This window comes from Struthio camelus, chromosome 1 (genome assembly GCF_040807025.1).
Source record: "Struthio camelus isolate bStrCam1 chromosome 1, bStrCam1.hap1, whole genome shotgun sequence".
NCBI classification, from domain to species: domain Eukaryota; kingdom Metazoa; phylum Chordata; class Aves; order Struthioniformes; family Struthionidae; genus Struthio; species Struthio camelus.
This window is the reverse complement of record NC_090942.1, coordinates 192,548,401-192,562,694: the sequence shown is the minus strand read 5'-3', so window position 1 is coordinate 192,562,694 and position 14,294 is coordinate 192,548,401. Positions and strand designations below refer to the sequence as shown.

At 40.1% G+C, this 14,294-nt stretch overlaps 1 protein-coding gene across 15 annotated transcripts in view; it reads right to left on the bottom strand.

Moving 5' to 3' along the window:
• FNDC3A (fibronectin type III domain containing 3A) overlaps positions 1-14,294 on the bottom strand; it is a 123,308-nt gene that overhangs the window by 35,602 nt on the left and 73,412 nt on the right. For all 15 annotated transcript variants that reach the window (XM_068929842.1, XM_068929839.1, XM_068929845.1 and 12 more), the window contains 3 exons: positions 12,314-12,551; positions 8,559-8,831; positions 6,059-6,117 (listed from right to left, as the gene is read on the bottom strand). In XM_068929842.1, coding sequence (XP_068785943.1) covers positions 6,059-6,117; positions 8,559-8,831; positions 12,314-12,551 — 570 coding nt within the window. The remainder of the gene's footprint in view (positions 1-6,058; positions 6,118-8,558; positions 8,832-12,313; positions 12,552-14,294) is intronic.

The following is a 14,294-nucleotide window of genomic DNA, read 5'->3' as shown; positions in this document are numbered from 1 at the left end:
CTATGTACTGAGCTAAAAATCAGTTAGTACGTAGGTTGTTCTGGTTGTTTTAACTTGTGTAAATAGAGCATGTCACTAATCAGTATTACGAAGATCTGAAGCTTTGTTGGGGCCTGTTTGCCAAAGCTTACAACCAACATTCAAGATACAGGACATGAACAGAAACACAAAGTGGTACGCGTTCACAGAAGCTGCAAATTAAGGCCATCCTAATGGTACATAATAAGTTGAAGTGTATAAAAACCTATATGAATTCTCTGTAAGTACGCACACATGTGTATGTGGGGGAAAAGGCAAGTAAATATTAGTGACTAAGTTACCCTTTTTAAGAATAGACTTTATAAGTGAACTTAGAAGATTCGGTGAAACAAAAACAGCTAACAGGTTTAAGGACAATAAAGGATACTTTAAAATCTATCAGGAAAGCACTATGTCAGGTATTGCTCTACTACTGTTGGATGAAAAAGTAAAAACTAAAAAGTAACATAGGAAAGAAAGCAGCACTTAACAGTTATTTCCATCCTGTACTTGCAACAAGGCAGAAATTCATATCCATCTTTTATGATGCTGTAGTTGGACTAGAAAATTTACAACCTGTAGCAAAGTCATTGGCCTCAACAGATGGTACCTACTTAAAGTGAATGGTCTGCAATAAAGCAGGTGGTTAGACTACATTACTGCTTGCCCTTCCATGATGTACATTCACACTAAACCAAGCAGTGGCATGAAGCCAAGCCTAAACTAACAAGCACTATTGAAGAGCACTGGGGAATGAACCACTTAGAGAACGAGCATAAGAGGCATGTACCTTAAAGCCTGGGAGAACATGCTCAGGGGTTGAAACACAGAACAGGAGGTACAACACTTCACTCTTTGGCAGGGATAAACATTGGAAATAATTTCCAGCCACGTCCCTTTACACCTGAATCCTACAACTGCTGCCTTCTCCCTTTCTGCACCACCACCGAATGGGGCAGGTTGAGCGTAGGGCCCCTAGAAACATAGCTTGTGCATGAGGAGTCAGTAATCAGACAAAAAGAAGAGAGGCCATAGCAGTGGGACAGAGTAACAGTTAGGAGCTCTTGGACCAGACAATACATATATTCTTCTGTGTTTACACTCTAAATGATGCTACGTTATTTTTTAAGTTCTGGAGCTTTTCAATCTATTCATATATGTGTTTGAATAGAATATTTCCAATCTCTCACAGTTGCCAAGAAATCACAGCTGCAAACGCTGACAAGAGAGAACCCAAAAACGTAATTTAAGTCCTTTCTGACTCTTGCTTATAAAACATTCGATACTACTTTTCAGATTCAGCTTTCAACTCCTCAGAAAATGATTCATAAAGACAAGTCTAGTTCCAGTTTATATCCTGTACTCTTCCTCACAAGATTATTAAGGGACAGAAACAAAGCATTAAAAGATTAGCATGGCTAAAATGAAGGTTGCCTGCAAAATCTTATCCTTATTGTGTATAGGCATTATAGTAGTCAGATTACATCAGCACATTCTACTTTAACACAAACCTCCAGCTCCGCAAAGTTCACTAACTAAGAAATTATTCAAAGTTTTCATTTATCTTCGTTGTTCAATAAAGTCTCCAATATCCTACTTTTTGAACACTAAGCAGAACTCTGCTATGGAAACAGAATTTCTGAAGTTTCAGAAATTCCTATCAGCACAGCACCTAAGCAACATACCAACATATTTTCAAAAATCTGTGCTATATGAGGAGGCAAAAAAGTATTTCTGAGGAGCAAAGATTAAGATCAAAAGAATCCACTGTTTTTAGGTGACTGATTTGAGGTACTTAGGACTTGCTTTTTCAGAGAACTCGTCATTACCTATTACCTTGTACGCTTATTCAAGCGGGCGCAATTTATTTTAGTTGCAGCTCTGAGTACTCTGTGCTTCTGTAAAGCAGATTACAACGCTCAAAGTCAGGCCCTAAAACTGAAGAAACTAAGCGGTGGGCATGTCTACGTTAGCAGTCCAGCTGGCAGAAGTGAATCTCTTCATCATCTATCCTTCACGTACTTTGGGACACACAAAGGAGCAGTTTCAGCACGTGAACTGGATTACGTTCAGATGAAACTAAACCAAGACTGGTGCTCCAAAGCCAACAGCAGCACAACGTGCCCAGTGAGTGGGCTGCATCATATTCCAAAGTCCTCTGGCATGTACAGAACACGCATGAGTCACAAAACACAAGGCACTCCCAAGGGCTTTGCATGCAATACAACTAACACTCAAAGTCTCTGCTTCTAGCAAATTCCCTGCTCCACCTATATTTTTCTGAGTCTCTGTCTCCTTTTCCCACCAAATGCCCAAATCTTCTGCTCCATTTCTCGCCTTCCTTTTGCCTTTTCAGGTCCCCTTGTCTTTTCTTGCTTCCTTTTCTATTTGGTTAATGTACAGACTCTGACAAAGGTTGACAGTTCAACATGGTGCAACCTGCAGAACCACACCATTGTACATTTGGGTTGAGAGGGTTCAACACATCTCCAGTAGAAGGATCATCTGGTATATGAAAGGATTAGTAATCCATACAGGGAAAAGTTTAAGAAAATGAAAGCTATGTTCATAAAAACAGAACGCTAATGGGAGTCTGGAGGCAGCAAAGTTGATGCGCACCACACTATGCAGAACGGAAGGAGATATGTGAACAAAAGCACCCCATGGTGCCTACTATCTGATTAGACATGCATGCCCTGGGCCTAGAAATTGAGACATGGGATGGCCCAGGTTAGGTTCCAGCCTTAAAACTACTCTGCGCTCCCTGGCATAAGACATGGTACAACGGACATTGCATAGGACAGTGACTGTATGGTCATCTGGTTGTATGATCACCACCACAGCCAGTATCCAATTTTCCCTGTTGCTAGCACCCATGTTCATCCAGAGAACGGAGTGCCGATGATCCATCAAGGGAAACATCATGGCACAATCCCCAAATACACTGCTTCAAGCAAAAACTTCATCAAAAATCAGAAGGAATAGTTCTCATGAGAACTGCAGAGAAGGTGGGAAAGGAAGGTGGTTGGTTTATGTGTGGGAGGGTGGGGAGAAGGTTTCCTTGGAGAAACTGTGGCACGGTTGCTTCTAATCTTGCAACGCCTAAGTAGGTAACACAGCCTCCCTTGCTCTTATCAGATCACATTCCCCCAAGTTGCAATGTCAACTACTCTTCCATCTACCCACAGCCCTGACAGTCTTTTGCCTTTGCAAAGCAAAGAAAGAAGCAAGAAACACTGCCAAGTGCTGGAAGTTTCACTTGCAGCCTGTTTTTTTGCCACTGTTTAGTCTGTAGCAGACCACTATTGCCTCGGCCTGTGAAGTTTTCTGCTGCCTGCAGAGAGCATTTACAGGCATGCAGCAACAGGCAATGAAGTTCAAGAAAGGACACGGCAGGCAGGAAAACAGTGGCACTAGCCATGCTTGCCTAAAACGCAAGGATAGTTGAATGTTGCGGGTGGAAGGAAGCGAGGGGAAACAAGAAGACAAGCAGGTACTGGCATGCTACTACTTTTTTGCATGTCATTTGCAACACACTAGAAGATATCAAATTTTGATCACAGTTCTCAGTCTCACTCTGATTGCCTCAGGATGCTCAGAGCTGTCATTCTCCTTGGCAATGAATTCACTGATGGCATCCCAGACTTGGATAACATCCTGTACGCCCTGACTACAGGCAGATGACTGCGCATACATCTGCGAGAGAAATTGATCCTCATACTTCCAGTCAGGATAGAAAGGATCATCCTAATTTTCAGAGTCAAGAGAGCATAACAGACACTCATGATTAGAAGAGCACTGGGAAGCTCCACGTCCAACATGTCCCACTGACACTGAACTATCTTGCGGTAAACTAACCTGGCAGTATACCCACCCCACTCTGAGCACGTGGCTAAATTAGGCATATGCTTCCTTGTTGTCGGTATAGAACCTCATCATCCAGAGACAAAAGGAGTCTAAAAACAACTGTCCCCTTAGTTACATAGCCCTGATCCATTCCCAAAGTAGGTCTACTTTGTACAGTGAATGGCAGGAACTTACGGAAAAAACAGATGCTATCTGATACAGACTCTTTTATTCCCACGGCCACAATCACTTCTTTCCCTCCTTCTCCAGCTTCTTGAAGTCCTCGTCCTTATCACTGGCTCTTCATTCCAGTCTGTACTCCTCACTTACTCAGCTGCAGTCTTCCGTCCGACATTATGATTCTGGTATCCTTGTCCAACCAACTTTAATCTCTCTTAGCTCATTTCAGTCTCCTGCTACTACTCCCTGGGTTGCTCACTGCTTATTTACAAGACATTCAGAATCCCTCCGCCTTTCCAGTACCAGTCTCCTTGTAAGAATAATGAACAGAAAAGCCATTTGTTCTCCATCTTGTTCTTCCAGGACTTCACGCCCACTGTTCTATTTCCCCTGGGTGTCCTTTTCCCATTCTACACTCCTCATCTGTTTTAGGATCCTTCTGTCTTGATTGCCCTTCCTACCTGGGCTCTTTGTCAGGAGTGTCTCCACACCTCTCACTTCCTTCCTCTGGCACACTTTAATCTTTCCAAGATATCTTGCCAAGCCCAGTTTCTTTCCAAAAATTATTTTTATTGCCTCTCCACTGGCTCCAGGCCATCTCCGTGGCCATCCTGTCCACTGTTACTGAATTTGATTGTCACAGCTACTGTCTTCACTCCAGCAATGGCTAGAACCAGCTTACTCCCTTCCATTTCTTCATCTCAGCTCCTCCTCACAGACTTTTTGTCTCTATCCGATTCAGATAGCTTCCTTTTCCAAGCTGCTTAGCCATCCAAGACATGGGGCACTGAAGATATTATCCTATTCTGATGCCTGGACACAGTAGGGGACCCCAAGCATTTAGGATTTTCTCCGCAATTACAATCCCCACCCAGGCCTTGCAGCACCAGGCTGTAAAATACATTATACAAGAAGAATTAAGACTGGAATACATTAAAACTGGGGTCAGGTTGCCTTGGAGGTGAAGGGGAGAAAGCACGTAGCTGACGAATGGCGATGTTGCAAGACCCATGACAATTCCGTCTTATCCTTTTTCCTTCTTCCTTTTCTCTGTAATGTGATCTATTTCAGTCAAAGAGATAAGAAACTACAGCTCTGTGCGTGTGTGTGTGGAGGAGTGATGAAGGGTGAAAAGCAGAGTGCCGGATTTTGGAAGGAGCAGCTGGCTGGCTTGACAAAGCCATGGCCAGCTCCTCCTGAAGCTTCACTTGCATGGACTTTTTGTAGTCTACAATAAGGAATATGGATTGTTTTTACTCAGGAGGACTGATGGACAGAGGACTGAGGTGCCAGGGTTTGAAGAAGGTTGGAGAAAGAAAGAATACATGTACATGTAAATCCTCACAAAAAGGTGAGGACCAGGGAAGGCCTAAATGATTAAAGAAAAGAAGGCAGACTGCTCTAAAATGCATGAAACTGCTGAATTCGGCAACAGTGAGTTCAAGAGTCTTTTCAGAGAGATTATGAATTACAGTTTTACCAACCCGACACAAATTGGTGGATTTTCAAACAGGTAAGTCAAAAGCACACCCCTGAAAATCACCTTCTTTAGCAAATTTAATGCGTCTCTTCCCTGGAGGTGCTAGAGATTCTTCCAAACTCTTTTCTGGAAACAGCTAAACCTGGGATACAAAACTGTATCCTGAACTGCTTAAACTAATCTAAGCAATAAAAAAACTGAAAACAGATGTTATAGAGAGAGACGATGTTAAGCAACCTGTGTAACTGGTGATGTCATAAGCTTTTCTACATATATATTTTTAATTCTGTTAATACTAGGACTTCACAAAGTGGCCAAGAAAATATTAAGTATTAAAACAATTTTAGCTTCAAAAATATTGATTGATTGAATATGACTTTTGTCATTTACGTTTTGGTGAGTGCAAATGAACTGCATTTCACTCCTACTGAGAATTAAAGAGCCTTTAAACTTGGCACAGAGAAAAGGAAGTGTAACTGTAAAAAACAGGAACAGATACTTTTGGATTTTATGGAAAAATCCACGTCTACTTACCACTGGCTTGGCTATATTAGAAAGAAGTGCTTCAAGTGCTTTTGTTTCTTCATCCTTTTCTTAAAGAACAAAATCAAAGCAAACAAAAAGTACCCATGAATCATTATTTAGTGATTTTACACTGAAATAGCTCTTACAGTTCAAAAAGTACAGTACATGAACTAAAGTACATATAAAATAGAACACCTTGCCAACTTGCATTCATCTAGGCCAACATAAAACTGAAAAAGCTTCCAAAGAAGTTGTTCATATAAAACTATTCCTAAATCTGTTCTGGGATGTAATGAAATACAGAAAGCAGGGTTATCTTTTACTAACATATTATATCAAAACTGCTGCTCTGGACAACTTAATCTCTCAGCTATCAGAGATATCTTCTACAGATTTCTCTTGGGATGCAGATTAACAGGCAATGTACAGTAGTTTAAATATGTCACTGCACATCAGCTGGAGCGCTACTGGTAACACTGCTGGCCTCTCAGATGCAAGGTGGCAAACCTTAGCTTTAAGATTTAAGATTTACGGTGTTTTGCTTCAGCTGAAGCTACACCTGAGGTGTTCAGAGTATTCAGAAGGGTTATAGAAAATATTTTACGTGCCTTCTCTTACACAGCACTGCAATGATCAAATTACAATATTAGGTAAACGAACAGGCTACTCAGAGTTTTGTAGGTGCTGCCAGGCATTTTTCTTTCACTTAAAGACCTGTCTTAAAGTTAAAATGATAAATCCTGGCAAAATTTTAAAAAAGAAATCAAGTCAAATCTATTTATGACTTTATATTTCTAAAATTTGTCTTTTTGTAGCCGAAATTGATTAAACGCACTTTTGATTTGTGTTTGTTACCACAATTCTAAGTCACAGTACATTGTATTTCCTCCTTTTAAATCAAGTCTATCATTTTCCAAAAACCTCTTGAATTCAACAAATTTGAAAAATGGGCTTCCTGACGTTAGCTCACAGATGAATACCAGCTAACTGCAAGTAAACTGAGGCCAAGCGAGATATTACTCTGGAACCACAGTGAGAAGTATTCATCCAAATCTGGAGCAACAGTTCAGTGAATGCTCCTAGTTGCTGAACTTAGGTTGCATCTTAAAAGCATCCCTCGCTACTAAGCTTTCACATCGCACCATCTACATACAACTTTTTAACAGCTCTTGTAGGTGAACAGACGTCCTGGTACCGGTTACCGGTACTTCATGTTCTTTCTGGGCTACAGCAATATGCACAGGGAAAACTCATCATCTCATAGGAACCTTCAACTGGTTGAGAACATCACAGTTTGTTTCCCTCAGCATCAATAGTTGCACCTCTCTATTCTGATTAAATTGCACTTGACTAACGACAAGCCTTTGATGCCGATTTCTGAATCTAAAGCGCAATACCAGTGGCTTGTAAGTTGTGTAGCGACACAATAAAAGCATTATGAATAACACACTCCCTAGGGTAGTATTGTGGAAAACAGGAAGTCACGCTTGAAGTTTCAGTCCTTATTTTGCAGGGATTCAACAGCAGAAGTTCAAAAGTCATTTAACATTCTACACAGATGACCACATTAACAACTCCAGTCTTGAGGCACAATGAAACTTTCTAGTTAAGGGTACTGTATGTTTGTGTAAAAGACTGATTCTTCTTGAATCCTGATTTGACTGCAAGGAATATAAAAATCAGTCAGTGCATCCCTTTTATCGAAGCTGCAGAACTAACGTAACAAACTCGGATTCATGTCATCCCATTCATTAACCTGGTTTAGCCGTGAAGAATCTTGTAGCTCCAATCTCCACACCAGCAATGCTCGCATGGGAACCTCTTGTCCTCACTGATAGATCAGTATGCTTCTGTTACACTACGCTGTTGGCATTTCGGTCTCTTTCTCACTGGGAGTATATACGGCTTTGTCCATCTTTACCCACTCCTATCTTCATAACATCTGCCACACTACTTTGAACTCTCAGTGTACCTGCCTATCTTTATTTTTCATTAGGCAAGAGACACATTACACAGAACACTTAAGGATCAGTCTTTTTCTGCAAAGGCCTTTCAATAATGAATTGGTAGGGACAGGCAATATCCCTTTTAAGAAAAATTCCTCTTTAACAAACTGAATATAGATCTCTTTCAGAGGCCCTGCTTCTTTCCATGTCTTCTGTACTATCAGGCAGATCACCAGTACTCGCTGATTCATGAAAGCGCAAGCACCAAAGCAACTCTGGCCAAAGTCCAGATTTTTCTTTCAGTAGTGCTATGGAATATGACAAATACTGTTTGTTCAAATCTACATGGAGACCTGAAGCTCAGTAGTTTTGTTCTCCTAGGCCTATCCTTCGAATATAAGGAGCAGGTCACTTGTCCTTAACTCTATTCTATTCAAATCAGTGCAGTTGTGGGCTACTACCCAACTTCATGATTATCAAAGTATGCTATTCTATCCACAAAGATTATGCTCAGCCAGACGCTGCCCTGGCATGATACGTATGTTATTTTTGTTAACACTTACCTTCCACTTCTGCGTCTGTCTGAGAATTGCTTTTTCCCTTACTCAGAGACTTGCTTTTGGTAGAACCTGTGCTTACACCAGCTGCATCCTGTCCTTTTGTAAGTCCATTATGCTCATTTGTAGGAGAAGGACATTTCTGAGGAGATGATGGAGGACTATTTAATTTATCCTTCTGAGTTCCATGTCGATCTTTTAATTTTTTTTGTAACCGCTCATATGTTTTACTAGACCTTTCGTCTCTAAAGTTGGATCTTCCATGAGCAGGCAGAGTATCTAAGTGAAAGTAAGAAAAGAAAAATACAAAAAATTTCATTAAGAACAGCACGCATTTACAAATCTTTTTGAAGATGCTATGTGCATGCTTGTGTGCACTTTCAGCGTGCTACACTGAAATTAGTCCAACCTCTGTACTGTAAAACCGAAAGCGTCCAACAGGTAAAAACTTTTATACGCTAATCGGTTGTTACCATGTTAGAGGAAAAAAGTGCACTCTTTCATTTCCTTTTCTAGTTAAAAAATGAATCTTAAGATGTTTCTATATTTTTCCTTGAACTGTAATGGTGCGGAATAAAGTCGACACAGAAAAAACTACTGCTACTTTATTACAGGGAATCAGGTCTGCCGTAATGCTGAATGAAAAGTACAGAAGTTTTAAGTTTTGAAACACAACCATAGCTCTATTATGTCAATGGTAACTTCAAAAGAAAGCAATAGAAAAAACCCACAAAAAACAGGACAACTGAAAGATATTAGAAGAGTGAAGGTAGTATGGATAGGTCTTACACATACGCTACTCTGCGCACAGAAACCTGAAGCACTGCTGCAGTTTCATCAAAAAGGGCCATCACTGAGTCAGAACATCCATTTGGAAGAAAAAAAAGTCACTGCTAGCTCATGGAAAAATTAAAACTGTAGACAGGTAATTTTTTCTGTCCAATTTTATCATTTTTATTCATTTCATCTTTACGCTTACAAACACTTCAACGACGCAATGAAGGCTTAATATCACATGGCACCAACTCTTTTTCCTTAGTGCAATCCTACCTATGAGAAACGAGGAAAACAGCTGGTTTTTGTTACATTTATGGACAAAAGAGATTTGTCTCAGGATGAACAATCTCTGTCTCTCTTTGCTTAGTTTATGCGTCATTTGTATATAGAAAAAAAATGTGAAATGTAAAAAGAAGAACTCTACAGAAGAGAACTGATCTCAATTTGCAGTCACAAAATCATTTAAAAAAGTGACTATTTATCAAAACTCGCTTTTCTTAACCATATTCTTAAATCAACCCAACTATGAAAAAAAGAATTCAGAATATCTGAGTTTATTTTTAAACATCTCAAAGTGAATTAGAAAATCTTAAAAATTCCAGTAACATCTCAGATAATGCTGTCATTTGTCCACCAGAAAAGATGGAAAGATCTGAAACTTATTAGCAGAGTGTAAATTGGGATCTAAGCAAAAATAAATAATAATATTATTTTTCACACGTTTAACTCAATAAACACAGACCAGTTTAAAACGTACCGGAACAACGATGGAAATTTCAACGTGCCAGTATATTCCTATATTCTGTAAAAATAAAGGGTTGTGCCACACAAAACGAGGCACACAATAACCTCATTTCACTGAGGACATGGAAATTTTGCCACTGACTTCATCAGCAGAACCGATACATCACCTCTGAGTTTCTAGAATGCAAATGCCAACGCTTTATAGCGCAGTCAGCTTTCAGGACACAAGGAATAGCAAGAGGGATTTCAACCTTCAAAGTAATTTCTTCAATGTAGATAGCTTAGCAAAATAAAAATAATGCATCTGTCACCTCTTTCGAAAACAATCTTTTAAAACTAGTATAGAATTTGACCATTTTTGGGTAAGTTATATCATTTGGTTGGAGAATGAAATCCATTATTTGTTATTTCTTGTGTGCTAGGAATTACAAAAGACTAAATCAAATAAATAGCTTTAGCAAGAGGGATACAGTCCCAAAACTGGAGAGCTTTTCAGTTCCTGTTTTTTTCAGCTCAATTTAATTCTCAGAAAATGTAACAGAGGACTATTAGACAAGCCCGTGTATATTTACGAATTTAATGGTTATCAACATTGACAACTTAGGTTCTCCTGTTAGAGAACTACTGCATTCTAAGCACTTTTGATTATTTTGTTCCTTAAATTGATTCCTCATATAGGAAGAATTGTAGGCTTTGACATCTGAAAGCCATAGCCCAAGCTGACAGTCCAGAATTAAACGTGAAATCTGCGTCAAATATGTAAAAAAATAAAATAGTCCTGGAATTTCAAGGTCATCTTGAATATATATTAAAAGACAATTTCAGAGAATCAAACATTAACTACTAACTTTGGACATCTATCCTTATTTGTCTTCTATGGCTTAAATTATTGCTGCTTTTCAAAAGTTCATTTTGATTTGGTATACTGAAATGCTTCAGCCAAAGAGTTAGTTAATGTAAATACACTGAACTTTTGTATTTAAAACAAAGGAAAACCAAAGAATCCCTCTTTATCATCTAATCTTTTTTTATGATCTTGGTAGTTTAACCAATTATAATAGAATTCCTGCTAAGGGGATATAATCTAGCGGATATAACCTAAAATGCGTTATTTCATTACAAAGCATCCTTTATACCGTATGCGTTTTAGTATCAAACTCCAACTCTTAATTTAGCAAACTAAAAGTAAACAACTCTCATCTACAGTAAACCAAGCAACTAATAAAAGTATAAGTAAGCACCCAAGAAATATCTAATGATGTATCACTGTCAAACCAGCAAGAAAGTATAAAATAAACCGCAATGTAAGAATACAGACATTCTGAGAATGCCAGAAATGTCAAGACACGCATGTATTTTCACTTGACTGCTTTGTAACTCATGACTATTTAAGCATAGTGACTATGTAGAGGGTAATCAAAAATACTTTTAGTAGCTCTATCACACAATATTCAGAATCTGTGCATCTACACCAACACGACAAAGCGCTAGTCTCCCTCTCCACAGCTTCTCCCTTCCTTCGGTAAAAACAGCAACTTCAGTCTCTTATGACCAACATCTACTTTAAAGCAGAAGTTTATCTACAGAAAAACAAGTGTACGGGAAATGCAAATATTTATCTAATAGCTCCACCCCTCCTCCCCTAGTCAGTACACATGTATGCTAAACCACTAAACAGCATTAAAGACAGATATCGGTAGCATTACCAAAGGCAATTTTAATTACAATATAAAATTCAGGTGGGTAACATCTAATTACTCAAGTTCGAATTCAGTAAGGGACATCAGACTAGACACACATGGTTTTATGAAAAATAGCGTTTTATTTGTAAACAACACTGAGCACTCTGTTTTATGCCTTAAATAGGACACTTACAAGACCTCGTATCTCAAAACAACGCTCAGGTATGGATTTAAACGGTGAAAAACATCAACTGAATCACTACAGACACTTCCTGCATTGCTTCCTTTTGCCTTTCCTGGGCAAATCTATAACTGCTACACACAAAAAACCTATATATTTAATACATCTCTGAAAAGATAAATCAACTTAGTGAAAGGAACCTTTTCTGGCATAGTAAGCTTCAGTAAAAAAAGAGACCTGGTATCTTCATAAAATTTGTCTGGCTCGTATTCAAGCTACAGTCCTCCTTGAAAGTCTATCAGCAGCACTGATTCTGGAAACTCTTACAACAGCATATTTGCTTTGACAGAACTTGCAACATGCAATAAGCTACTTACCCATATCTCCATAGACTTGCGAGGTGTGATACTGAGGAATGTACTGAGTTGCCATATCACCCGCTCCGGTCACTGGTGAGTATATATGACGGGGTGGAGGGGGTATCATGGCTGGAAGAGGAAGAAAGCCAGGCAGGGGGGGATGCGGAGGTCTGTGTATCACCGCGTGACCACCAGGGTGAAATTCCGGAGCCTGGGGAACCACCACAACCCTTCGAACACCGTTATCCTCAATAACCTGTGCAACGACAGATAACGTTTATCAGGGAGAAATGCGTAGCAACAAGCAGAAGCATAAACACGTCTGGAATGAGATAGCTTGAAAGGCATGTTTCTATAGCTACTTAAAACCAGCAATGGCAAAACCCTTCCGAACAGAGAAGCAAAACCTCTTCCAAATAGGAAGAAAAGTAAAACAAGAGAGGATAAGAACAAACTGCATGTGGAAAGAAAACAATTTAAGGGCTATCCATCTTGTCCCCAAGGTCCTGTTTCCCCACTCGTTCACACCGCCTGCATGCAACACTGCTCCTAGGACTGATTCGACAATGCAACAACTAGATGGCTCCCCGGAAGTGATCTGGTGCCTGGCCTGATCTGGGTCTGTACAAGTAGAGAGAACAGGCAGGACAACACCTGATCTCTGCTATCTGCCCAGCGCAGTCCTCCTACACTATCCCAGCAGGTGCTGTGCTTCACACCGGTCAGCATGCAGCAGCCATCATCTGCCAAGCTACTGAAGTACAAATCCTGCAGGATGGTAGCCAGCCTTCTCAATACTCCTTTACAGCTCAAGGTAATGTTTAAAGATTCTTAAAAAAACTTTTGCTGTTAAAATGTCCTGCGCTTTGAAAGAAGCCAAATGGAGTTCAGAGAAAATGAGAGCCTTTGCGGCAGCCTGTGCCAGACTCCGGTTGTGCCAAGTAGTCTGTCACTGCAAAAATCTCCCTGGCAAGCAGGAGAAATGTGATACTAAAACTTCAAAAGCAAACAAACAAAAGCAGCATATGTGATCTCACGATGAGAATAAGCGCGGTCACATAAGACGCATGGGACCAAGCAGCGTTGCGCACAACACGTGGAACACAAGGCGGGGGGGGGGGGTGTCTGTCGGTGAGGAGGCACAAAGGCCTACGGCACCGGCGCCGAACTAGAAAAAGCTCTTCACTCCAGACAAGGATTAACCATCAGCTGGATCACAAACAGGGGTCACTCCTTGAAGCACATTAAAGACAGAAAGGACGGCCATCACGACCCTCTCTAGATGGTACCACTAGTGATAAATTTACAAATAAATATGACTCTGCTGGTAATATCTAAATGACATGATCACGACTTCGACGTACCGTGGGGACAAAATATCTGGGATGCCAATAAGTAGTTGTTTTCTATTTCCTAAAAAATTGTTCCACAATAATGCCAGGGGGACTGTCCTGTAGGAGTTCTAAGAAGAAATGTTTATTCGGAAAAACAGAAGAAGCAAGAAAAAGCTAGACTATCCTGAATATTTCCTAAGCAGGGGACAAGGCAACCCTATGACCTAAGTTTTCACTGGAATTTGAAATCGGGTATGGACATACAGGCTACATCTACAATGACAAGTAACCCGATGCAATAGGAGCAGACTGAAGCGCTTGGTGCCAAGACACTTCCACGTCCACTGTTTGAGATTTAAGAGTATTATGCCGGGCTACATTTAGCCTCGTGCATTGCTGTCAATGTTTCCACTGGGTATATGACCGAAAGCTCTTTGGAGGCTCAATCATTGGTTTGGACCACAGTGTGAGTGCAACTGGTACACATCTGGAACGGAGCTTCTGGCTTTGTTTTCCTCTGAAAGGAATCTAGTTTGCACACCCCAGGTTGATTCTGCAAGTCAAACCAGCACAAGGTAAGTAAGGATGCTGTAGGGAGTTGTTTCAAAAATTCACTACTGTACTGAGGAAAACGGTTACGTAGACAAAGCTGAAAGCTTCTGGTG